Source organism: Alosa pseudoharengus, unplaced genomic scaffold (assembly GCF_046254945.1).
Source record: "Alosa pseudoharengus isolate Yale_2024_CS ecotype anadromous, Long Island Sound unplaced genomic scaffold, YU_APseudo_1.1 YU_APseudo_1.1_scf_2, whole genome shotgun sequence".
Taxonomy (NCBI): domain Eukaryota; kingdom Metazoa; phylum Chordata; class Actinopteri; order Clupeiformes; family Clupeidae; genus Alosa; species Alosa pseudoharengus.
In genome coordinates this window covers 33,480,645-33,506,880 of record NW_027468663.1, presented here as the reverse complement: position 1 = coordinate 33,506,880, position 26,236 = coordinate 33,480,645, and the positions used below count along the sequence as shown (strand labels likewise).

The window sequence follows — 26,236 nt, the reverse complement described above, 5'->3', positions numbered from 1 at the left end:
CCATTGTTTCGTCCATGGTTTCGTCTCTTATCTAAATCTAATATTTGCCTCTCAAATGTACTTGAGTAAAGTCATGAGTACTCCCCAAAAATGATACTTGAGTAAAGTACAGATCCCTCAGAATTGTACTCAAGTACTGTACTCAAGTAAATGTACTCCGTTACTGTCCGGCTCTGCCTAAAATAATGTAAATATAAGCTTTTGAACATTTTCATTTCTCAAGGTTGTAGCCTATGGAGAGGCTTAATTGACTCAGAACCAAAGTGGCACATCAAGTCTTCATTCCTTGATCTCTGTAATAAGGGAAAGATTGTTTAGGATCCTTAATAGTTCAACAATCAAGAATTCAGGATACTTAATGTATCCTGAATTCCTGATTGTTTGTCCTTTGTTAGTTGCTGTATTTTACAATTTCATCTTTTTTGATAAGCCATAGTAGTTGGGATATTGTTATTTTTTTATTTTCTAAAGTATGTCTTTAGTTTTCTATTCATTATTACAATGCAATGCATACTTGAAGTAAGCGTGAAAACTGGTAGCCTACTCTGAGTGATGTCATAAACGTCTCTTATGATGCCATAACATCTCATAGTGACTAACTGGTGTTCTAAAAAGCATGAGCTTGCCAATCAAATCATCATTGCATTTAAGAGAGGATCATTTGTAAAACTATGGTCCCAATATTTTAAGCCAATGTCATGTACTGTAAATCTATCCACCCTATACCATCTGGACATGTGAAGAAGCTAAGTGAGTACTGAACATGTGTGAAAGATTGTGAAGTAGTTGTGAAGTTGTTTTCCGCTAGGCCTGTATATGTTCAAGTACATAATATTTTAACAGCGTCTGATAGCTCTTGCCATCAAGTTAAAACAGACCACTCAGGAACTGATTAGAAAAAGTCAATTTGATTTATTTATGATTAATTGTATTCTCAGAAGCAAGTCTGAGTAAGTAAGTACGTTATTACTAAACAAATGTGTAGTAGGCCTATGTGGACAGTCTTGTCAGGATAAGGGGTCCAAAAGCCAGTACAATGAAAAGTGGAGGATACCAATATCCACAAAAAGGTGTCAGGGTTCTATGTGATACTTTGATACATAAATCCCTAATAATGTCAACAAACTCATTGTGAACTCTCACAATCTTGCCCAGGTGCTCACATGCCACATAAGTTGCCATGCCAACCATGCCAGAAGTCTCCTGCTATAAGTGCGAGGGAAGAGCGGAGGAGGAAGAGAGAGCACAGGAAGAAAAGCAGCAGTGGTGAATCTAGATGGAAAAGATGCAGGTCCAAGAGAGCGGAGGAGGAGGAGGATGAGGAGGAGGAGGAGGAGGAGGACAGGAGTGTGGATGGACTCTTGGATGGAGCCCTACATGGAGCAGTGGGCAGCTCAAGTGAATCAGAGCATACCAGTGGCAGCAGTGTCAAGACCGACAGCAGTAGCCAGTATGACCTGCAAACCCTGAAGGAGACTAGTCCTAGCACACTCGTCAGACTCAACAGCGCTCAGAGAGGTCAGGAGAACGGCTCCGCTTCACTAGAAGTGACACACCTAATACAGATACTCACACAGTTAAACCAACACAGTCTCATGTGTTGTACACAACTGTAAAATTATGCAGTCCTTTAGGATATATGTTAACAGTAATACAAAATAGTGAATCTGATTGAGTGTTTACAGTGACTGCAAATGTTTCAGACCCTTTTCAGTTTTCAACTCCTTTATTTGTTTTTCCAAGAATCTGTAAACATACTCCACAATGACAATACATTCATTGTTTCGTTAAAAAAGATAATATCCCAATTACATAGGTATTCGGACCCTGCACTTAGTATTTTGCTAAACTATGTTTGGCAACAATGGCAAGATGGCAACCTCAAGACTTCTTGATAATAGTTCTACAAAATGTGCACACCTTCACCCTCACCCCTGAGATACTACACAAAAGGTTTTCACTCAGGACTGCTCCAGTTTCTACATCCATCTATCCTGGACATAGCTCCAGTCCTTGTTGGAAGAAACATTCCCCAATGGCGCTGTCCTGTCACCATAATATTTTATCTGACCACATCTTTACAGACCACAGACCTTAGTATATTTTCTGGCGAATTCCCTGTGGGCTCTCATGTAGCTTTTGATGAAAAATGTCTTCTGTTTGTCAACTACACCATGATTCAATTCTATTCAATTTGAGGCCTGTATTGGTGGTCATACTGTAAACCAGTCTCAACTTCTCCCATATGCTCTGCAGGACTCCCAAAGGAACTCAGATTGGGTCAGTTAAGGCAGAAGTTATGAGCTAAACTCAAAGGCCCTGGCTGTAAGTAATGGCCTTTGAGTTTAGCTCATCACTTCCGACTTTACATGTTGACCGCAGCAGGCACCCCTTGGAGCACTTCCTGCTTTTTATTGTGATGGCCAGTTCTGCACGGGTCATGAGGAGGGGACTATTCCATCCCAATCCTTCCATCCCTCACTGTGATAGTGGTGTAGGCTACTTTACTTCCTATTATGATTCTCCTCCATTGTTTCTCCTCAGAGGTCTTCCAGATGCTTATATTTGTCTTTGAGTTGCCTCTCACCCTGAGGGTGTTGCAATGAATGAAGGTCTTTGTCTTCTTTCTCCCAGGTCAGCCAGATCTGGTGCTAACTAGTTTCAGGCACGAGGAAATCAAGGACCTATGCACTCACACATTTCAAGCACTCCATACTGCATTAATGGCATTGGCAATAATTAGCTAATAAGAGGAAATCTCTTGAGTCTTGAGACGGTATTGGTGATGGTATTACAGTTTTTTTCAACTGCTTACACACTAAATCTTTGCTTGTCACACAATTTTCTAAACATGTCCTCTAAACATCATAACCCGACACCAAATCTGCAAAACCATACACTAATTCTCAGTGTTTGACTCAGTTTTCAATTGACTAAAACACATTTTGCAAAACACCACTCACAATTTTCTACCTAACACACAAAAATCTAACAGGAAGTAACTTGATTTCGTTCTTCAAACACAACCCATCAAAATGCCACACTAAATCACCAGTGCTTCACTCTTTCTCTTCACATGTGCAAACACTCTTTACTTTACTGAACACCATCCAATCATTGCCTTAGTATAGGTCTATGAATAGATATACTCTTTATATCTATATGTAAAATTTGTCTTTTTACTCTATTTTTGTTTGTCCCCATGTTACAGTACCATTAGCTCAATACATTTTTCTGTGCCTCCAGAAATGCCTTAGGAACGCTTACTGTAGAATTGTTTGTTTCTGCAGTTGAAAGGGTCTATAGGCCTATGAATACATAATGTACACGACCCCCCCCCCCCACCACCTCCCCCCCCCCCCCCCACACACACACACACACTTGTCTTTAGAAGGGGAAAAAAATCAGTGTTTTCAAAACTCCATGTACATCTGGTGGTCACTGTATTCTTCTTTGCTTTTTTTCTTGTTTGCTGTAAAATACTGTATTCACAACAGCAAATTATTTGGGAAAAATCACTATTTTTGGTTTTTTAATATTGCTTGCATTTTTACTGTGTATTTCAACTTTTCTTTATTGATACCATAACTTTCACTCTTGTATGGAAATACATATAGAAAGCCTAAGACAGAAGAGCTTTAGGTTTTGAGCAACAGTGTGTACATGATGTATCCAAAATGTCATATTATGACAAAAGTGTTTGTAATGTGAGGCGAATGTTTGCTTTAAACATGTGTTTTTGACATTTTGAATGTTGTGTGTCATTTTGCTGGAGATTTGAGGCATTTTGCATTTTGTGTGAGCAGTTGTGGGTTTTGTGTGTGGAGTTTTGAAAAATAGACACAGAGTTTTGAAAACGTGTGTAAACAATTGTAAAAAACTGTAATTTGGCTCTTTCTATTTAGAGCTTTTGATATTCCTCACTTGTTTAGGTAGGCTACACCAGGGGTTCTCAAACTTTTGTGGGCCGGGGACCCCTCATGGAGTGGAAAATTCTCCAAGGACCCCTCATAATCGCAACACATAAAACAAGTTAATCATGTAGCTATATAGCCTTTTTTTCTGTTAGATGCTTATGTTATATGTATTTTAAAAACATAGAGTGCTAATACCACAATAGTCATGTTAGCAAACTTTGACAGCATGTAGGATTTTTTTAAATGATTGTTGTTTCTTTGTCAAATGTAGGCCCATTGTGTTGAACACATAGTGTTTGCTTCACATAACTTTCATTTTGTTGGCAGTTAATTAATAGTAAAGTGTTGACGTATTGATGTAACGTATCAGCAGATCAATTAGGCAAATACTGATACTGTAGCATTTTTCGCCATATAAGACAATTTCATATTTTGTAGCAAACTTTGTCAGGGACCCCCTGACAATGTGCTGCGGACCCCACTTTGAGAACCAATGGCCTACACAGTTGCCTGGCGGACAACAAACCAATTCTCTATTCAGAGTTGGTCTGGACTCTGGACTAGTTAACTTTTAATTTAATTTAAGTTAGTACATTAAACTCTTGCCGAACCCTTTCAGAAGTAGCAAATCCATCTTTCTTGTGAAAAACATTTTTAAATGCAGTTGTTTACCCAATTTTAAAGAACATATACATCCATGTTATTTAATAGTGACATCATCAGTGCAGCCATTGGGTGTGGAACCAGTAATGTGCGTAAAAAAATGGTGCCAATCATTCTCCTCTGTCTGACTAAAGCCCACCTAATGTTGGATAAGCGGTTGTGATTGGCTCCTGGGATTTCAACATTGAGTGTGTGTATGTGTGTTTATGTTCTCAGATGCATTTGAAGGGAAATACAAACAGACGCTTTGCCTGAGTCAGGGTGGATATGGTACTGTTTATGCTGGACACAGAGTAGAAGACTCACTGGCCGTAAGTATGCATTGCTCTTCCTCTCTCTCTCACTCACTCACATACAAACACACACACACAAAGGCAGCAAGATAACACAGTGTGCAACACATGTGCAACAACACACTCAGAAGTTTCTATTCTGTTCAGGTGGCCATCAAACATGTGCCGCAGTCAAAGGTGATTCGGACATCAGTGGTGAGTGATTTCAGTGATGACCAGTTCACACTCATGCACACCTATGAAATATGATCACTCACACACTTTTAATCATGTATGCCACTAATGCAAAAGCATTACTGCTGCAAAAAATATTTTTTTATTGCATTCCTTACTGTTATGTTTTGCTTTGTGTGTGTGTGTGTGTGTGTGTGTGTGTGTGTGTGTGTGCATGTGTGTTGGGTAAAAGGTTCTGGATGGACAGCTTCATCAGTTCCCTCTGGAGGTGGTGCTCCTGCTGATGGTGGGAGCTGGTGAGGGAGAGAGGGGGTCGGACAGCAGCGGCGTTAGTGTTCAGCTGCTGGACTGGTACGAGCTGGGGGACGAGCTCGTGTTGGTGATGGAGAGGCCACTTCCCTGCCTGGATCTGTTTGACTACATCCAGGAGAGAGGCGGGAGAATCCCAGAGGAAGAGGCTAAGGTGCATACACATGAAAATGTGTTATGGACTCTGCAATGTACTGCCTTAAAGTCTGGGTCAAAGTAGAGTAGCTTCATATCAACATCTCCAACTGTCTTACGGATCAAAGTAGAGTAGCTTCATATCAACATCTCCAACTGTCTTACCTGTATGGGTCAAAGTAGAGTAGCTTCATATCAACATCTCTAACTGTCTTACCTGTATGGGTCAAAGTAGAGTAGCTTCATATCAACATCTCCAACTGTCTTACCTGTATGGGTCAAAGTAGAGTAGCTTCATATCAACATCTCCAACTGTCTAGGTATGGGTCAAAGTAGAGTAGCTTCATATCAACATCTCTAACTGTCTTACCTGTCTGGTTTTGTCCAAAACAGTTAATTCTGAAACTGCTGGTTGAGGCCATGAATAAGGTTCACTCTAAAGGAGTTCTCCATCGTGACATAAAGCCTGAGAACATTCTGGTGCTCATGGGCAATGATAGCCTGTGTGTGCGCATACTTGACTATGGCTGTGGATGCATTCTCCAGAATGAACCATGCACTGAGTTCTATGGTATGAATACTTATCACATTTCCACACAGACACAAAACTATTTGAATTGTGAGCAGTATATATGCTAAATGAATACATGTAAATGTAAATGTAATTTAAATGTCATTATCTAACATATACAGGAAATAGTATATATACAGTATTTTTTATTAAAATGTTCATCTTCAGATCTTCAGATTCTGTATGTCTCTATCAATATGATAAACTTAAAGGTTTTTGACATGGGGTCATTGTACAAAATGGAGAACATGAGAGCATTAGTCATGAAATAAATGACAACGTTAAATGCCTAATGATGGCACTCAACATGCGTGTGGCCTGGTGGGGTCGTCCAGCTGCTGACAGGTTTGTTGTGGCTCTTGTGTGGGTGCAGGCACAATGCAGTACACGCCGCCCGAGTGGTACCTGGTGGGGGAGTACGAGGCCATGCCCTCCTGTGTGTGGCAGATAGGGGTGCTGCTGTATGACATGCTGTGTGGTGAGCACCCCTTCTGCACACGTGCAGACATCATCGGCCGTGAGCCGTACATCCCACAGCAGTTTTCCAGACGTAAGACGCACATCTACATTAGAAACACATGCAAAGTATATATTTAATGGATGCATTGCTGACTGTAATAAGTTTCCAAACATCTTAATAGAGTGTCAGGACCTGATGAGACGCTGCTTAGCCAAGCGGCCCAGAGGAAGACCTACTCTAGATGGCATTCTACAGCATCCTTGGTTACAGTGAAGGGCACAGGCACATGCTATATAATACAAACAGATACTCTCACAGACATACAAAGACACATGGCACAGACACAAACATCTAGCCTACATTTAAAGGCACACACACACACACACACTGCCTGTCCTGCATTCATTCATATATATTTTTAATGGATCCATATTACTACATTATTAGAAAGGTATGTCAAAACATTTACAAAATAAAGTTTACGCTCATATTTTGAGGCTGCATGTTATTTTTCTAAAAATAAATAAATAAATACCTCACATGCAATTAAATGTGCATCATGCTGGATTTACCGACCATATCCTGGAAACACTGCTTACAACTGTCAAATGTGAGAACCAGTTCATGTAAAAGAGATGCTTGCTTCTTGGTAGATTTACTCATCATCCACCAGACATGGCTTGTCTAGGCTACATGCTATTTTTCCCCATTGGTAAGACTAATATTGCCACCACGAATCAGTATAGCCTAAATAGCTTAGCGTGGCAGCGCACTGGCACATAATACGTGGTGTCATGTTTTGACTGATTTTCGGAATTAGTAGTGAAATCGTGAAATCACTCAATGGAAAGAAAGATTGTAGATTGTAAAAGTCTATCACTTCCGAAACACATGGTGGCAGTATACTGGTTTATTATCTGATGTGAAAACAAGAGAAGAAATGTTTCCTAACGTCATTAGATCGCGCCTCATACAAAATACCAACATACACAGCGTGGTTGTGTTTCAAAGAGTGGCGTTAACTTAAACAAAATGAAAGATACACCATTATCAAATTGTGAGCGGACATTTCTGCTCAAGGCGATAGAGGAAAGAAAGGTATCCTTATGTTTTCTGTTTTCAATTCATAGCATGCATGTATTTAGTAGTTTGTGCAAAGGTTTCCGTAGGCTACTGAAGTCTAGTCTAATGTGTGTGCCAGTAATATATTTATGGAGTTCGAGACATCTGTCTCTGTTTGTCTTCCCCGCCCAGTCAGGTATTTTTTAGTACACATTTATAGTTTTGATTGCTATATTAGATCTCCAATATTTCTTTCAGCGGGTGGACGGAAGAGAAACATACGACTACAGAAATATCAAGATCACGTTTGGCATGGACTATGGATTTTGTATTGTTGATCTTGGAAAAACAAAGTAAGTATTTGCAGGGGTCTTTCTCCCAATCATGTTGGTGTGTGGGTGGGCACGTTTGAGACAGCTGTCAATAGCTGACTAAGTGTATGAAGAAGCATGAGGTGAAGTCACCTAACTTTCCTAACTGAGGTCAGTTTCTGGTTGTAGGCTAGGTAAGAACCAGAAGGCTGCTGGCGGAAACGACCTCTGATGACGTTTACTGAAATTACATCTGGGAAAATGATGACCTGTTATAATATGCAAGAATCGTTTTTGTCTAACCAGTATTGTGGTCAGTGAATAAGAGGTGTTGTTCATGATGTTTAGGGGGTTTGGTCCCTCCGCTCTACTGCCTTCACAGAGTGATAGAGCTGCTCAAACTGTCCTCATGTTTATCAGTGTTTTGCAGAAGGTATTAACAACTCTGTTGTCTGTGTTTACTTAGGGTCATGTCGCAGGTATCCTGTGAACTGGCTGTCCCCAAAGAAACTCGTCCTTCAGAAGGGATCCTATTCACCAACGTGGAGCTGTCACCAATGGCCTCGCCTGCATTTGAATCTAACAGGTAGATAAAGAACAAAACTGTCAGTTGGACTGTCTACTGAATATCCTCAGAAACTGACAGGGTTAGTGCCAAGACCCAAGCTGTTTTTACTTAAAATGGAGGATTTGACTTCAGGGTAGTCAAAGAGCTCTTGTCCACCAAACCCTCTTTAATTGACATGCAATGGCAAGTCTCCCTGATCGACAGTACCTTTGAACTATACCAGGATGTACTGTGAAGAAGACCAGCTGGTGGAGGGAGTGTGATGCTCTGGACAGTGTTCTGGCAATGTTGTGCAAGTACTCCAGGCATTCCTGAGTGTTATTTAGTCATGTCACCTTGTGAAACCTGTAGGATGGAATTGTTATTGAATGCTTGTGTTTCTATACGTGTTTGGCAGGCAGTCAGATTTGTTGGTGAAGTTGAATAGACAATTGGAGCGCTGCCTACGGACCTCAAAGTGCTTTGACATGGAGTCACTGTGTGTCATCTCCGGAGAAAAGGTATCGGTCTGGCGAGAGAGTTAAAGTGTTCTAGGCCCATAACTGAAGCAGACACTCATGCCATTCTATGTAATAAACCTTGTCTTGTTTATCAGTCCTGTAGCCCAGGCAAAGATTGTATATGGCGTAGCAAGATATTTAATCAGGAACCACTTCCAGGAACCCGGATCACTCGAGGGGGGGTCAAAATCTCCCTTTATGCAGTGCAGAGGCAGCGACTGCTCCATTGAAGTCTATGGCCATAGCTCAGAATTTCACCACATATGCTAAGGTCTTGGTTCTATAGAGTTAGGAATGTGAATTTTGGGCACGTCTTCATGATCCTCAAACCCTTCTGACCATTTTAGGTACATTTGTAGCATTTTCGAGCATTCCAGTCTGGAGAAAATCGACCTTATATCAGGTGTGCGCCTGTCATTTATTTTGCTGCTGTTGGCTGGTTGCTACGCACGCTCATCAATACGTCAACGACACGCCTCTTTACGCAGACAGGACTCTCCCCATTTCACGTCCATAGACATGAACTATGACAAACTATCTTGCTCCGCCATATACAATCTTTGGCCCAGGTTTGTTTTCTACTGTAGTCACATGGTTCACACCTTAAAACGGCAGCCGCAAATGGTATGAGACTAGTGAGCAGTTTTTTTTTCTTTTCTTGTCCTTTGTAGGTGTGGAGGATCAATGTGGATGTTCACGTGTTGAACCATGATGGGAATCTAATGGACGCAGTAAGCATAGCAGCCATCACATCTCTCTCACAGTTCAGACGGCCAGAGGTCAGCATCCAGGGACGAGACGTCACTGTGGTGAGTGTCACCAGGACTAAATTACTAAAACAAAGAATGAAATATGATATATGGGTTAGATTTTATGAAAAAGTCTTTGTGTGTGTGTGTGTCTGCAGCATACAGCTGAAGAGAGAGACCCTGTTCCACTAAGCATTTATCATATGCCTATCAGCGTAAGCTTTGCCTTCTTTCAGCAAGGGTGAGTCAGTGTTAAGCAATCACACAGCACTCTTGCACAGCCACTACGTGTCTTCTCAGTAAGATCCTTTCCACTGAGATGGCGGGAACATACTCATCACTTCATTTAGTAACACAACAGTAATCAGTAATTGATCTTCTTGACAACCAACAGACTTCACTAAATATCCCATTCATTGCTTCTCTAACAATCCTATTCCTATTTGTTATTGTAAGAGGAACACCTATAGGCTACAGTTAGAGTCAAGCTGTAAAAGTGGCTATAACAAATCAAATGGAGTTGAGTGGGATTAAAATAAAGCTCTGGTCTGCCACAGTTCTTATTTACTGGTGGACCCAAATGACCGTGAGGAGAGAGTGATGGAGGGTCTGCTGGTCATCGCCATGAACAAACACAGAGAGATCTGCTCCATCCAGTCCAGCGGAGGCATCATGTTGCTTAAGGAGCAGGTGTGTGTGGGGAGAGAGAGAGATGGATGGAGGCAGAGATACTGTGTTAGTCCATAATGAGTCGTGGAAATCTGTGGTCTAATCGTTTGAGTTCTCCATCCCAGGTCCTGCGCTGCAGCAAGATCGCCAGTGTGAAAGTGTCTGAGATCACAGAGCTCATCCAGAAAGCCCTGGAGAATGACAAGAGAGCCAGGTGTGTGTGTGTGTGTGTGTGTGTGTGTGTGTGTGTGTGTGTGTGTGTGTGTGTGTGTGTGTGTGTGTGTGTGTGTGTGTGTGTCTCAAAGTGAAAAGCTTTCATTCATTTATGGGGACTGGTGCTTTAATCACATCCTTTACTCTGATCATTTTAGGAAAGACAGAGGCAAGTTTGGATTTGCAGAGTCCTTGCCTAAAGAGCGAATCACTGCACTGAAAACACAGGAAGCCCCAGTGGAAATGAAGGACATCCAGGAGACGGCTAGTGCAATCATCAGTAAGGCAGAGGTCCCACTGAACACGTATCCTTTGGCCATCCTGTAAAAAGTGTAATAAGCATAAAGCATAAAGAACTCAATTAGCAGGAAATGTATGAACTGAACTTTAATGGGATTTTCTCCCCTGTATTTGGTGGATGTGAGTGAGGCTATATTTAGATTAGATTCAACTTTATTGTCATTGTGCAGAGACAACGAAATGCAGTATACCACTTGTTTCCTTCTGCTTAGCCTGCTTTTGGGAAACACTCAAGTGCTCATTCCCCCTGACACAGTTGTCTTCCTTAACATGCAAGCAGCCAAGCGGTACGTTCCCCAGTGGTGCATGCTGTAGGGGTTGGGCAGGTGGGTGAAGGCGTAACCAGCTCATGGGGCCTGGAGGAGGAGGAGGAGGAAGAGGAGGACAAAGAAGGAGAAATGGAAGAAAGGACAGATAAGAAAAAATGGAAGAAAGGTATGGAGGAGATGCTAGCAATATTTTTTGTTTATATGCTATATGCAATAATAAATATATTAGAATATCCTTAATTATTGTGTATGTATTCCAGGTGATGTTGTTGTCATCTCAGATAGTGAAGAGGAGGATGTTGTTATGTTGAACCAGTAGCCACAGGTGAGTGAAGAGTGGTCAGGTAATATGTATGGCTACTACTGGTAGATGAGGAGAAATTAACTTTGAATGAATTCAGTGGTGTGAAATGTTGATTACTGTCTTAGTAATGTAGTAGTAATGAATCTTGTCTGCTTTGTTCTAGTTTGGATCGACTCTTTTGATTGCTTCTTATAGATGCTGTGCTTACGTTGTACCAGAAGAGGGCAACAGTATTTTAAAAAGAAGATGATGAAATATTCAACAACAAATGTGTTCTAGTCATGCATACGCTCTGTGCAGTAGATGCTGATTTCAAGTAAATTACTTTCATATTTGTAATCTGAGTGGTAGAAGGATGTGGAAATGTATATTTATGCCTTTTTGGTGTTTATCTACATCATGTATGTATCTAATATACCTATGTAAATAAAGGCTATGTGTCTTTCATAGAGCTGACTTGCCTTTCTGATGGTCAGAAGAAATTGTTCTGGTTGGGGTACTTAATTTCCTTCAATGAAAGTGGGGATTTTTTTTCCATATTTTTAAAATCAGATATTAATATTGTTAGGGCATTGAGTGATAACTTCATACAGAACTGTCTTACATTTCCCCTAAGTCAAATAAAATCAGTATAATGGCTAAAAAACATTGGCCCGTACGGGGATCGAACCCGCGACCTTGGCGTTATTAGCACCACGCTCTAACCAACTGAGCTAACCGGCCATGTTGGGAGTGGTAACATTAACCAGTCATAACCCTTTTCCGCTAAATGAGTCGACACAAGTGCGACACATATTGAAGGAAACATATCGCACGTTTAAATTAACATGTACATTGGGTTGCACACAATTCACTTGAATCCGGCGCGTGTCCGTTGACATTTATGAAAGCTATCATGGAATGGCCTCAAGAATGTCCTACAGCACAAAGCCTACTCAGAACGAAGGACTTATCTGCTATGGTGCATCACACGTAGGCTACTTAACAAGCATGCAAACTAACATTAGCAAACCACACCAACAGTCCAGTTGGCCCAACCTCATGAAACCAGCATACCTCCCGTTAACCCCCCCGTTCTTTCCGAGTTTCTCACGTAATGTAACGTTTTTCCGCTGTCTTCCCGTTTAAATATTTTCCCGTAAAATATCCCATATAATACTCTCATAACATTAGCCCTACCAGCGCCCGTCTCCATCTGGCCCTAAGCGATCTCGTACAAATAAAAGGACCCCCAGTTCACGGTGAGTTCTTACAAGGAAGCTGTTATTTCACAAGTTAAAGGTTGTCACAAACCGCCAACATGTACACACACACACATACAAGAAAAAATATATGATAAATATTGATTTTTCAATAGCATTTTTTCCAGTAATTGTTTTTATTGCTACATTTCTTATTTTTTAGAATACATTCACTTACAGTACTGCACTGATAACTGACTATTTTTCTTTATTTCTGTAAGGTTTGTTTTTTGTAAAAACTTTTGTTGCAAAAAATGTCAGTTGATTACTGCAGAAATTCTAGAATTCTATTCAGAAATCTAGTTTCAATCCGAGAAAAGACAGAAAATGACAATAAAAATAGAAACACAAAGACTGCAGCATTTTATATAAAGTGTTTTATATAAAGCACAAGTGTGTTGCTGTTGATTTGAAAGAGTAATTCAAATGGTGCATGTGTGTATGGTAGAAAGGATTGTTGAGTTTTGATTGCAGTGTTTCATTTTGGCATAGATGTGAGTTGTTAATCTCCAATTGCGGTCTTATTTTGCTGTGTGTAGAGTTTTGACACAATGAGCCAAATTCTGCAAAAAGTGTGTAAGTAATAGGCAAAAACTGTAACTGGCGTCTTTTGGCAATGTCTGTGTGAAAGCTTATAGGCATTTATAGTATAAATATACGTATATACTTATAGGCAGTAGGCATTTGCAGGATATTCCGACCCGCACCAGAGAAGGGCCTCCATACTCCTTGCATATCCTGGAGGGTAGAATAGTGTGTTAATCTTTTATCTATTGCCCTTCAAATGACTATACGTTGCAATTATTGCTCTAACGCCTGGATACAGCAAACAATATCCTGATTCTAGATTGTCCATCTGTGTGTGTTCATTTGGCTTGAGTTTTACCCACTTCATTTGATCCCTGTTTCAATAATCCTTTCTCACTCTTATAAAGCATACCGATTTACATCATGTTGTAAAATTCACATAGATTTATTCAGAGTATAGAACAGTGGAAAGCGCCCCAGTCCTGATGCTTTTTAAACTGTTTATAGTAACACTGAACAGGCAGACCTTCACACTTCCGTTTGAGAATAATATCAGTTTTACTACAACAACACTAATGCAGACGCAGGGGAAGGCCATTATTCAATCACAATATCTTTGAGCACAGAAAAAAAAAAAAGAACATAAAAATCGCATTCCCATTTGTCATAGACAAATTATATGTGGAGAATGAAGCCCAGGAGCTCCTGGAGTCCTCTCTGCCCTCTCAATCGTCTGGGGCCAGTGCGCCACCCCAGCCCTAACCATCAGACGCTCTGGTCTACGCCACCACACCAGCAGCAGGGTGGGCAGTGGCCACTCAGGCAGGCTCCAGTGGAGGTCATGGGCTCAGTTCCATGGCAACAGTCAAGAGTTGAGCAGGTAAATATGACCATAGTTGGCAGGTGCGTGTAACAGGTGCAACACTGCAACTCCTTAACATTCAGCTCTCCTCTCTACCCTCACACCCCTCTCCGTTCCATTCAAAACAAAACTCATCTGGCACATAAACAGACAGACTGAAAATCACTGCAGGGCTTTGTATTTGATGGCAGTTCATCATTGTTCTGTCAAATAGATCACCACGCAGTCACAAGTCACTGCAGAGTCAAAAGCCAACCAGCACCAGCCAGACATCTTTCCATTTCTTGCTTGATTTGTTTAGCTTATCAAATTACAAATTTCCATTGGTTGTGTTGCTATTTAGTACCGTACCAACATTCATTCAGTTTTCAATACTGCTGAAATTTTACAAAGACATAAATAAAACGATATAATACAGTATACTGTATAAAATATAACAGAGAGAAAAAATAAACGTGATAGGTTTTTGTTTTGAAATGTTTGGGGGTGAAGGCTTGACACTAAAACAGTAGAGTAAACCCCTGAGCTTAAAGAAGATCAACACCGTGCTACGGCAAGCAGGAAGGCACAGACATCAGAGGCAGCGTCAACCTCGCCACAACACTGCACAGTAGTAGTGTCAGAAACAACAGATGAAGGGAAAAGGAGAAATAAAAGCAGGGGGGGGGGGGATGAAGCGTGGGGTTGTTGGGGGTTGTCAGTCGAGGCAGGCAGTGACTTCTGTTTGTTTTAAGGCGGAGTTCAGGACGGGCATCGTCACAGAAATGTACACACAACAAATTCAAATGATGCAGGTCTGACCAATACACACGGTCACCATGGAGATATATATTGATATATATATATATATATATATATATATCTCAATCTCCTTTTCAACATCTCATATTCTAGCCCACAATATTTGTATATATATTCATATATATTTATATATATTCATATATTTCTTTAACAATGTCAAGTCTATTACTTAAAACAAGGCTTTTCAAAGGTTGTTATGCACAATATATAAATGTATGTTACAAGAATATACAATGGGTTTTAACTCACGACTGTAATTAAGGGTACATCCAAGCATTCCACGTGATCACTTTGGCTTTCAGGTTAGTTTAAATATGCACATATGATAATCAAAATACAAAAACCAAAGCTGGAAAGACATAGGAGACGGAGGACCAAGTCCAACAGCCATAGGACGACCAACAGAGTCAGCCATCATGTCCTAACAAAGAAACCAGTTCAAGTTTCACTCATGTTCACACACAAAAAAACTGTGTGAAATGAACAAATCATGTATGATAAACCAGAAACGAGGTAACAAAAAAAGTAACTAAAAAAGAAGAAAAAAAAGGAGGGTGGGGTAAAAAGTGGGTAATATTCTTTCAAGTTTGCCATTCACATGTGCAAGTCATTATTTTAAAAATAAAAATGCTACAACTGGTAAAAACACGCCACTGACACAGTTCCCATCATCGGGACTCAGGTCAGTCCTTCACAACCAAACATAAAATAAAGGCTTGAAACGGCCGGACCAATGACTCCTTCACTCTCTCCACCTCCCCTACTCTTCAGAGGCAGTGAGCTTTATTGAGAGGCTGGACTGAGGGCAGTGAGGACCAGAGCGAGGCTGGCTTCCTGTCGTCGCGCTCCCAGTAGCCTGTCTGTGTCCTGCGTGTCCTTTCTGTCTTCCGCCTCTCGCTCTCTGTCCCTCTCACTTCACGACATTCTCTCTGTTGGATCACTCGCTGTCGGTCTCCAGCTCGGCGTCGGACCACTCGAGGGGGGGGATGAGGCCGGTCCTCTGGGCGTGCTCCATGACCGCTGTGTAGCAGAAGTAGTACTGGTCCCACGTCTGGATGCTGTAGGCTCGCTGGGTCCGCATGCGTCGCACCGTCTGCTCCACGTCCACCGTCCCAATGTCCTCCAGACGGGACAGGCAGATGTCCAATGTGCAAAACGTACCTAAGATGCACAATAGAAGATGGACAGAAAGACAAGACAGACGAATAGGATACGTTAGACAAGGAGAGGATCCATCTCTTCAAGTGGAAATACTGAGCAGAGCACATTTCCTGAGCGCTTCCAAATTCAGAGCTTGTCACGGCTATAGAGCAGAGACAGGGAGTACCTGTGCGGCCAATGCCTGCGCTGCAGTGCACCACAATTGGGGGACCTCCAGCCGGTCCTGTCCAATGAGGTCCTAGTGCACGTAGACCCGCCTCCTGCCTTTCTTTGACCTGAGCCCTAAAGTCCAACATGGCCGAGGCAGACTTGGGAACCCCAAAATCAGGCCAACTCAAATATAGGTAATGAGAGACATCCCTCGTCTCACCGGTCTGAGGAACAAAGGACACAGAACAAGAGGTCATCAAAACACCAGAGATGAGTCAGCATGGCCTCAGAGAGCCACCACTGAATGGACATGTGTGGGACATTATTCTGCACTCACTTGGTTGTTGTAAAGCTCCAGGTGAGTCAGCTTGAAGTCCTGGAAAGTCTCAGTGTGGACACTCTTCACCAGAAAAAAACCATAGTCCTCGGTCTGGCCAACCTCCAGCGGCCAGTACTGCCCACACTTCACACGCCCACGCTCTACAACTCTACACACAAACATTCAACAAACAGATCTCGAATTAAGACAACAGATCTGTTGGTCACAGATCTTTCTACGATCACCTTGCTAATCACAATACCAGGTGATATAAAATCACATTCAAATAATCAGTATCTTAGTGTCTTGTTTTGCAAATTCACTTGCTATGGTTGTAAATATGTTATACAATGACAAACAAATGTAATGTACTATACCTGGTGGTCATGACGATGATTAAGACCATTTGCTCCCACACCATTCTCCAGAAATCACCAAATGTTTTTGGCAGTGGCCCTTAAACAAACACAAGTAGACAGACTATAAAGACACACGTTTCAGCAAGTCATAAGAAGACCGTCTCTGCAAAGATTCTTTCTATGTGCACTCGTTCAAACCGCAGCACAGGTTCATTTTCGGGAATTACTTTGGAAATAGACTTCTTCAGGCCGTCAGCATGTTTATTAAAGGAGGATTTTGCTTTTGATGGGAAAACGCCTCTGCCCACACAATTTCTAAACGCTTAATACTCCTTGGATGGATTTGAAAACATGAAGATGACTCTATGCAATTGCAAATCACTACGTTCTGTTTGATTAAATTTGATGAATAATGTTTGACATCATTACAAGACAATTTTCCACCAAAACTCGTACACAGTAGGAGTGTGTTGCAGATGGTCTGGTCTTTCCGGTGCCGTGTCCTTAACAAGTCTTTAGCAGCGTAATGCAAAGATGGCCCTTCAGTAGACTGTAGATTTGAAAGTCTCCCTTTGTTTCTACATAGTGTAGGCTACATACTCAAACAAGTCTATTCTTCTGTTATTGGTGCTTTGGATAAACACGTCTGCCAAATGAACAAATATAAGACACATAAAACAGAACAAAGACAAGGCAAAAATGTCACAGATCTACCGTTTACTGTGACAACATTGTAACTTTAATTAACAGTGACATGGCAGCAGTCTCTACACATGCCCCTGCAAATGCCCCTTGTTTCTATGAAACTGGAAACAATTGAACCAGGACACTTTGTCACAAGACAAAACAGATGTCTCAAAGCCCATTAGATTAACATGAGCCTACTGTGGTTTAGATTTGTATGGCAGTAAGACAAATATTTGGTTAGACTAGGCTAGCTAACTTTACACTGACACAACGTAACTTAATGCTCTAAATTCACGATCAACATGAAATCCAAAACTTTTTGATCACCAAGTTCACCGCTTCTCTCGCTTCAGTCACTGAAATGAACGCAACACAGAACCTACTTCTCTCGCGTCAGTCACTGACAGTAGAATAAATGCATGGGGAAAAACACTTTGATGATAAGCGCAGCGCAGCAGCAGTTTGTGACGTTGTTTATTAGTGTAACCTCATGTATGAAAACTAGTATTGCCAGGCAATACTACTTTGAAAAGTAGTATTGCCGTGGCAATACTGACAATACTGGTGACGGCAGCCATGTCCTGAAGTAGCCTAAAGCATGTAGGCTAATGATTCCTAAAACATACCAAACGAAGTCCATTCTGTGGCTATTGAAATTTGGGTACTATCGTGTTAACTGTAACCCACCCTCTGAAGTCTTTCGTGACACATAGAAAATACTTTTTAATGAACCTGACGTGTTCTTCATTCTCTGATTCTAGAAATGTCATTTTTAAGTCATTTAAGTCATCATCAAAACTTAATACAAAGTGGTTTTGAGCCATTTTAAATCGCTAAGCTGCAGCTTCTGCTCGTTCGTAGACTGTGCGCTCGCTCCCCCTCCGTCTACTGACAGCCAGGGCGTATACATTTCTTCTACAGCTGCAAACGGGATTCACTCGCAGTTAACCAAATATTTCTTTATTAGGGCAGGGCAGGCATATTTCTGGCTATTAAATTATTTCTAAACCAGTCTGCCAATGGCGGATTAACAGAAAAACCAAAAAAAGAAAAAAGCAGCAAAACTGCCATTATTGAAAAAAAAAAAAAAAACGGTGTATAGCTGATCTACAATCTATGTTGTCCTTTATGTTCCGTGTTCATTTTGAGGTGCACTTTAAATCAGTCACTTGTTTCTATGATTTAGTGCAGTAGTTTCTTCCTCCACATGCTGTGTAATGACTGCTGACTATCAGATAGGCTAATACAAATTGTAGGCCCAATATGTCTGCTATTGCATATGTGAATTTTATGTTTAATTAATAATTAATAGCAGATTAATTCGCTAATAGATAATTAATTCGCTTCGTTGTTTAAGTCATTACACTGCAATGGTGATATGTGGTTAAATAGGTGCCAGTCACTTTAGGACATTAGGTTAATTGCTGCATAGGAACAATTATCAATGTAAAGATTGGATTTGGCTGTTTGGAAGATAGGAAGTTTCCTGACCGTGTTGTGTCGTGGTATTATGTACCACATTATATTATTAGGTTATGATAAGTTGTATAGATACCTGGATGCAACAACAATGTTCATGTTATTGTTAAATAAATCTTCAAAACGTAACACAACTGGAAGACTTTTTGGATCAAAGGAACACGTGTCAGCCATAAGACTCCACATTTAGATTTACTAAATGGTTTTACTTCATTGGAAATGAACCTACACAAATCATTATGTCGAAGCATGTGTAACTAACGGGTGAAGAATTCCCCAAAATATCAGACGTAATTGCGCACACTTGAAATCGATAAAGTACAGTTTAGCCCCTCGTTTCTCCAATTTTACTTCTTTCTCCTATAAAACACCTTGTAGTCACAACACTCAGATGACACCATGTTCAAAACATGTAGCCTAAGTAGGCACGGTAACAATTCCCCTAAAAACATGTTATTTTACTTCAGTGGCATGAAAAATCAAACACTGAGCTCTCCTGAATAAATGCATTTGTCAAACGACATTGTGTTAATCTGATGACTAATGTCACCGTTAACCAGTAGCCTATGCTCGCTTGATCCGACTAATCCATCAGCTGTTTTCCACAGCAAAAAAGCAGAACGTGTGCTTTATTTTACTCGCCAATGCAGATTTTTACTCGCATTTGGTGGGTGCCAATTTTAAAGCCTGCTTCCACTTAAAGAGGTTTCCTGTCCACAGGCCCCATAAGACAGCTCTTAGTGCTTAAGACAAATACTCTGAAATAACCGTTTTAATTGGTCCTAGACGAAAAGAAGTGCACTGAAAACAATTAGCAAATTTACGCTCGTTACAAAGCCTATTCATCAGAGAGAATGCAAACCAGAAATAGGACCAAGTAAGGGGGTGAACTGTTACCCTGAGTGGCGACGTAGGCTCGGCTCCTCTTGTACCCGTCCATGAAGCTGGCGTTGATGTAGTCGGTGGTCTGAGCAAACAAACAAACATACATAAATAAACAAACAAACAAACAGACTTTATAGGAATCAATGCCGACGGCCTCAATAACTACTCAGATGCCATCCATCAGATGCCATCATACTTGTGCAGCTAGTGGTTGATACCCACCTCGTCGTCCTCCTCATCGAGAGTGGTCAATCTGACACGGGAATCATCCAGGCACAGGACATCGCTGTAACGGTTCTTGATCTGATTGGAAGGCTTCCTGTAGGTGCAGAAACACATGACGAGACATTGAAACACCCCCATTCACACAAACACCATAGCACACCATATAATCTATGGACATCAAGACCTCGGGTCCCCAGAGTCTGGGCTCACTTTGAGTAGGTGAAGGTTCCGGTGGGTGGCTCTCTGCGGATCTGCTCGTACTCCTGGTAGATGCCTCTCTTGCGGCTCCTCCTTACGTGGGCCACCAACTCGTGCACGGTCATGCCCCCCAGCTCGGGCATGTGTATGGACACCTCCATCAGCTCCAGCGGCAGCGACGGGGGGCTGTGGGAGGGGGGAGGAGGGCGGGATTTCTGTGGCAGAGGGGGAACCCCGTCTTCCTCGTCCTCTCTCTCCTCCTCCTCTCGTTCTCCTTGTCCATGTTTGTCCTGAATTCGTCCATCCGATTCCCACTCGGTCTCCGTGACGACTATGTTTTGTGTGTGTGTGTGGTGTATGGGTGTGTCAGGGGGGGTGTCAGACTGCGGAGGTGGATGGTGACCACGCCCCTGGAGGGCAGAGCCATTCCAGTGCTGTGTGTGATTGGCTGGGCTTCGGTGATTAGGCAAGTTGGCATTGGTCCCGTCCAGAGGGGCAGCATTTTGCTCTGGCCAATAGGAACGCAGAAGGTTACCTACACAGTCCGGGTTATCATTGGCGTCACTATGGTTACTGGCAGAGCCAGTGTTGAAACAGGACTGGACCCAGGCCATGTGACTGTAATTTAAGGTCCCACCCAGATGCTCAGGAAGAGAGGACACTGGGATGTGATTGGCCAGTTCATGTGCCTTAACGGTGCACACCTACAATGGACAACAGGGCAAAAGGACAAACATCTCTTTACACATGTAATGGTCATCACAACAGTATTTACATCACGTTGGGGGTGGAACCTCCGCTGAAGTACTATAATATAGGGTTACTGTAAAGGAAGTCAGTGCAGGGCTTACTCTCTCTCTCAGCTTTTCCCGTACAAACAGACGCAGCACAGCAAACGGTGCCCTGAACCACAGTGGAGAGGACACGATAAACACACACTTCAGCCGGGCAGGAAACGCACCCTACAACACCAGGACACAAACACAGACGTTAGTTTTAATGAATTAATGACAAGTAACTGATTTAATTCAGGTACTAATTCAGATTTGTATAATTAAGAACACTCATCGATTAATTGACATATGGACTGATGATAACCACTGATTCATGCATCCATATATAAGACTATCGAGTATGCAAGTCACCAACCTGAACAGTTCCCTCAAAAGATCATTGGTATGGGCATGGACTATAAAAGATGACATTGTGCTCCAGAGAGGTGCTCATGCTGACATCTCTGCTACCCTCTATTAGACTAATCAGCCTGACTGTGGTATTGAGCATTCTCCTAACATAGCTGTAACCGAGTCCTGGACTGCTCGAAGTCATACTCCTCTCTCACTGTCAACTTATGTGTGATTGCTTAGCCTACTGCATAGCTGCTAGGAAGTCAACAAGCATTCAAATATGAAGTAAGTCCAACACACAGTTCAGCAGACAAGTGGTTTGTCACATCTATCACCATTCCACTAATGTCACCCTGCAAACTCTCAGAGTTATAGCAGATCTGTATATAGATCTCTGCTCTTTCCCAGCCCACAGCTACAGTGTGGTATGGAGACCTTTAGCTTTTATTATGTGCAGGTGTGAGTGTCAGCGTAACAGTTCAACCTTTCAGTAATTTGCATGTCAATCGGAGTCAAATGTCACTAAACACCCCCCCCCCCAAAAAAAAAAACCCTGAATTTCTGCTATCTACCATCATACCTCCAATGCCATCTGCAGACAAGTTAACAAGCTTTTAACAGTGCCAGTTGTTCTTATGTTGGTGTGTGCAAGGCATCTGTGTGCCCTGTGTGGTAGTTACACTGCTGGATTTACATCAAAGTTCCTCACTGCCGCTTTAAAGGCCCAATATGCAATTCTAACTAAACGTAATTAATATTCAAGAACCAATCAGATTACACCCCTCCCTTTTGTGTCTCTCTCATTGAGCCACATGCTGATTGGCTGTATTAGTGCATGGCTCAATCCAAACCACTCTGTTTCCAATTTACAGCGCCAGACCATGTCAGCACACCGAACAACCAGAGGATCACAAGGAACAATTAGCTGAACTGGAGAGAAAGTGTACTAGATTCCAATCACAAACTGCACCTTTAAGATAGATCAATCTGTTCAGCCTGCAAAGAACAACCAGCCAACAACACAAGGTGCCTCACCCTTTATCTGCCCTTTTCACCCAAGGGATATTCTTTACACAAAACACACACTGAAATCATACAGAAGTGACACTGCTTACTTTAAGTAGATTGAGGATCTTGACACAGAGCTCGTAGTCAAAGTTAGCGTACGTAGAGTTGGTCATATCATAGATGAATATTAGCCCATCCCGCTGGGTCTGAATACTAAAGAGGACAGAGAGGAAGAGGAAGCGGAATGGAATCTCACTGTGTGCAAAATGCAAAGAGCAAAACAATTGAAAGTCTGAGGTGTAAGTGTACAGGTGATATTTAGTCATTTTCTTTGGTATGAAGGCGCTATTCTGTACCTCTCAATGGCCTTATCCAGTTGATAGATGATGGCCTGCAGCACAGCCTTATGGGTAGTGAGTTCAGGCCGATGGAGGCGAGCGGTGAATAGAGCCAGAGCAGCACCCTTAGAATCCCGACCAGGCTGTGCATGATTACAAGAACACATCAGGAGATCACTTCTTGCACTTCTGCAACAAACACTCTCACTTCACTACAAAGGTCCTAACACACACACACACACACACACACACACACACACACACACACACACACACACACACACACACACACACACACACACACACACACACACACACACACTCTAAGTCACTCACCAGCACGGTGAACTTTCCACTCAGTAACTCTGTTCTCAGAGGCTCCTCATCTGGGTTTATGTTGTAAATTCCTTCCTTTATTCTAGTATTCTGAAAGATAAACACACAAGCACATAAACAAACACATAACACACCAGATGTTGCTGCAATGCACACCATATCAAACCATGCAAAATGTTTTGGGAACCAGTAGAGTGCTAACATCAACATTTCATAATATGACTCTTATATTCGGATTGGTAAGAAAGCTCTGGAATATGTTTGTAGGTTTATTACCTTATAGGCTTGGAAGAGATCAATGGCTCGGGACACGTCAAACTTGCGTGCCATAAGAAACTTCACTGCAGTGATCTCAGACACCAACACAACATTCTGTGTGTGTTCCCGACTCCGCAACTCTGTCAGGAACTCTTCCACAGCCTTCACATATGGACACACACAAAAACATACACAGAGGTCAATGCACCATGTGCTTATGTACAACCCAGTTATGGCTAGCATTCAACAACACTTACAAGAATGGAATCAATTACCCAAGTTCATGTCATTTTCTTTCACATTTGTCAGTTGTTCAGAAACGTAACATCACCTGTTGAACCTAGGCAAACTACAGGAAGGATAATGATGCCCTCAATATTATAACAATACCAAGAAATAAATAGGCAAATAACTACATCTATTACACTTGCACCACTAAAAAAGCAAGTATCACGGCTACAACGCCTACATGTTTAAACATCTTAGGCAGACCCTCCGCCCCATCCCCCAGTTACAAAGGTGTGACCCACTACCACCGTTTCCCAACCTTGGGGTCGGGGGCTGAAATTCAAATGGGGTCGCCTGAGATACTGGGTATCTTAAAATTGATCAATACATTACATTAAAATATACATACATTAAATAAAAAAAATATTAAAACCCCCATGATATTCAAGTTAAGTAACGGATCCTTCATTATAATCTAAGTAAAAGGCTGCATGAGATGTTTGATTGACAGAATTATGCTTGATCAATGTTCGAAACAAAGTAGCAAAACAACCAGGCGCGCAAGGACATTTGGGGAAAAATTAAAGAACCGCTCTTGTCTGGATGTTACACCAAAGATGAGTTGCGTTCTCTCGCAACATCTGAATGATTAGGGTCGCCACCTGCCAGAAAAGTTGGGAACCCCTGCACTAACCAGATGAAAACATAACGTAGTTGCTTCTACTCACACGTGTCAATGTAAACTACTGGAAGGAAGTAATAGAAACATTACTTTTCAGTACGAGGATGGTTTGTCGTGCATTTTATGACACCGGGGGGGGTAGTATTTTCAATTCAAATTCAGTCTCACTTGTGGGCCTTCATATCAGTCTAGACTAGAGAGGCCGTTGAGCACTAACTAAATAGTCTGCCTACCTTCTACGTACAACACCCAGATCTGGCAATTCTAGGAAACATTCGTCAACTCATCCAGGAAGCTCAGCGAAACATGGGGATGTCATGAATGATGTTCCATTAGCCATTAACACCCGGTGACTGACAACCACAAAGCTATCCAAGTTACCTTGCCCAGTAGCTAGGTACGCTAGCTAATGTTAATTGTGCTTTCCTGAAGTCATGTCTTCAACAACTTTACTCGCTAACATGCCATTTTCTACCATTACGCCAATGAAGAGTAGGTGGTCTGTGATTTCATTTGAATTCATGAAATCAGGACCAACTATAGTGGATAAAGGTTACCTGGCCTTATTACAGACGGACCAAGCTTGCATGCACATTTTCGTTTCCCAAGTAACGTTATAGGGTAACGGTATGAAGATGTTTGGCTCAATCACTTAACTGTTAGCTGCCAAGTTTAATACCAAAATAACACTATTGAGGTACTGGTGTTAGTCAACACTTCCTGCGTTATGAACATAACAAAACATCTTGAAACAGCACACCTTTACAGAAATTGGACGATTAAGGCTTAAAACACCGTATCTGACAAAATATCAGACACAACAACGTGCTAATCAGCAGTCAGCTAATGTTAGCTAATAAGCTAACTAGCTAAATTGCCTAAATTCAAGAGGACTGCTGCGCCTCATACGGGACTTGGTTAGCCAGCTAACTAGCTAACCATGCTAATAGCACGAAAGGGCCGCAGCTACTCGGGAAGACTTTCAATAGTTAGAAAGGACACTAATATGTTTCAGTATCAAAATAACAACAATAATCTACATGTTGGTGGTGAGAAGAGCAAATGGCCCATCATGATAAAAAACAACGTAAGTACAAAACTGTTAGTTGTGCCTTACCACCTCCTCTTGAGTTGTCAGGGCTTCCGCCATCTTGAAGCCTCGGCAACGTCGTAGCTACGGGCTCGCCCACAAACCTCACGCACGCGCAAGTTGCGCGCCCCCGATAAGTGAAATGCGTGTTGTTCTGGGAAATGTGAAGAAATGAATCTCTAAACAGTTATGCAACATAGAGGTAGGTCACTGCCAAGTGCTTGGTTAGATGTTAGATCACCAAAATAAGGATAGACAGACTATATAGAGGTGTCAAATGAGTTGAATGTGTTAAATCCATACAGTGGAAAACAGTATTAAACATCCCCATTCCTTTGTACGCCTAAAAAGCAGGCTCATCCAGCCGTGCTCTTCAGCCAAGTCAGAGTGGATCAATCTCCATTAGACTACATATAGTCCACTGAGTGGGAACTGATCCAGCTATTCACTTAAAACTTTACTAAATTAGAATAGGCTACTGAGTCTGGCTGACACTGTAGCCTGTGTCTTGGCTGTGTAAGAAAGCAGAGCATGAAAATAAATAATATTTAATCTGTCTTAAAATACTAGTACTAGATGGATCTTCGTCAGTTTTTGGTTGAGGACACATGGGCATGCCTGTTCTAGACCCACACGGTGGGTTAAAAGGCATGGACTCTACACATGAGCATAGCAATCACAAATACATGTTTATGTGATACCAGTGTGCTATAGCAAGAGATAAAGTACCACACAGTAAATAAAAAAATGCCTTTACCTTCCATATTCCAGGACTCTCACATTTGCAGTGAGATTTATATTCAAGGG

The 26,236-nt window shown here is 41.7% G+C and overlaps 3 protein-coding genes and 1 non-coding gene across 9 annotated transcripts; 2 read left to right on the top strand and 2 right to left on the bottom strand.

The window, feature by feature from the left end:
* The first annotated feature begins 4,981 nt into the window (after positions 1-4,981).
* LOC143133474 (serine/threonine-protein kinase pim-2-like) lies at positions 4,982-6,795 on the top strand. The gene is made up of 5 exons (XM_076293235.1): positions 4,982-5,068; positions 5,280-5,510; positions 5,885-6,062; positions 6,436-6,612; positions 6,704-6,795. The coding sequence occupies exons 1-5, from the start codon at positions 4,982-4,984 to the stop codon at positions 6,793-6,795; spliced, it is 765 nt and encodes a 254-aa protein (XP_076149350.1).
* Positions 6,796-7,494: 699 nt separating this feature from the next.
* On the top strand, positions 7,495-11,918 carry exosc9 (exosome component 9). 3 transcript variants are annotated; one of them, XM_076295964.1, is made up of 12 exons: positions 7,495-7,620; positions 7,843-7,937; positions 8,362-8,481; positions 8,861-8,963; positions 9,635-9,772; positions 9,871-9,953; positions 10,270-10,402; positions 10,507-10,595; positions 10,753-10,899; positions 11,175-11,329; positions 11,424-11,488; positions 11,631-11,918. In XM_076295964.1, exons 1-11 carry the CDS (start codon positions 7,555-7,557, stop codon positions 11,480-11,482), a joined length of 1,188 nt encoding a protein of 395 aa, XP_076152079.1. In that variant the 5' UTR covers positions 7,495-7,554; the 3' UTR covers positions 11,483-11,488; positions 11,631-11,918. The 3 variants fall into 3 exon arrangements, with proteins under 3 accessions (XP_076152079.1, XP_076152078.1, XP_076152077.1); XM_076295963.1 differs by having other exon boundaries at positions 11,172-11,329; positions 11,663-11,918; XM_076295962.1 differs by having other exon boundaries at positions 11,172-11,329.
* A 198-nt stretch (positions 11,919-12,116) lies between these two features.
* On the bottom strand, positions 12,117-12,190 carry trnai-aau (transfer RNA isoleucine (anticodon AAU)). The gene has a single exon. It is a non-coding gene; the product is annotated as a tRNA-Ile (tRNA).
* A 1,472-nt stretch (positions 12,191-13,662) lies between these two features.
* On the bottom strand, positions 13,663-25,520 carry ptpn9b (protein tyrosine phosphatase non-receptor type 9b). 4 transcript variants are annotated; one of them, XM_076294697.1, is made up of 14 exons: positions 25,457-25,511; positions 23,705-23,778; positions 23,448-23,591; positions 23,172-23,261; positions 22,854-22,978; positions 22,605-22,710; positions 21,214-21,324; positions 20,375-21,066; positions 20,162-20,258; positions 19,952-20,021; positions 16,907-16,985; positions 16,548-16,698; positions 16,227-16,434; positions 13,663-16,060 (listed from the first exon to the last, which is right to left on the bottom strand). In XM_076294697.1, the coding sequence occupies exons 3-14, from the start codon at positions 23,499-23,501 to the stop codon at positions 15,837-15,839; spliced, it is 2,007 nt and encodes a 668-aa protein (XP_076150812.1). In that variant the 5' UTR covers positions 23,502-23,591; positions 23,705-23,778; positions 25,457-25,511; the 3' UTR covers positions 13,663-15,836. The 4 variants fall into 4 exon arrangements, with proteins under 4 accessions (XP_076150812.1, XP_076150810.1, XP_076150811.1 ...); XM_076294695.1 differs by lacking the exon at positions 23,705-23,778 and having other exon boundaries at positions 25,457-25,520; XM_076294696.1 differs by lacking the exon at positions 23,705-23,778 and having other exon boundaries at positions 25,460-25,490.
* Between the last annotated feature and the right edge of the window lie 716 nt (positions 25,521-26,236).

Coding starts and splice junctions, on each gene's coding strand:
- LOC143133474 (XM_076293235.1), top strand. CDS start 4,982: ATGTGCAACAACACACTCAGAAGTTTCTATTCTGTTCAGGTGGCCATC. Junction 5,069..5,279: donor AGGTGATTCGGACATCAGTG/GTGAGTGATTTC, acceptor GTTGGGTAAAAG/GTTCTGGATGGACAGCTTCA. Junction 6,063..6,435: donor ACCATGCACTGAGTTCTATG/GTATGAATACTT, acceptor GTGTGGGTGCAG/GCACAATGCAGTACACGCCG.
- exosc9 (XM_076295963.1), top strand. CDS start 7,555: ATGAAAGATACACCATTATCAAATTGTGAGCGGACATTTCTGCTCAAG. Junction 7,621..7,842: donor AGGCGATAGAGGAAAGAAAG/GTATCCTTATGT, acceptor TATTTCTTTCAG/CGGGTGGACGGAAGAGAAAC. Junction 8,964..9,634: donor GTGTCATCTCCGGAGAAAAG/GTATCGGTCTGG, acceptor TGTCCTTTGTAG/GTGTGGAGGATCAATGTGGA.
- ptpn9b (XM_076294695.1), bottom strand. CDS start 25,489: ATGGCGGAAGCCCTGACAACTCAAGAGGAGGTG. Junction 23,592..25,456: donor TGACAACTCAAGAGGAGGTG/GTAAGGCACAAC, acceptor CCATATGTGAAG/GCTGTGGAAGAGTTCCTGAC. Junction 16,986..19,951: donor AGCCTACGTCGCCACTCAGG/GTAACAGTTCAC, acceptor TGTTTGTTTAAG/GGCCACTGCCAAAAACATTT.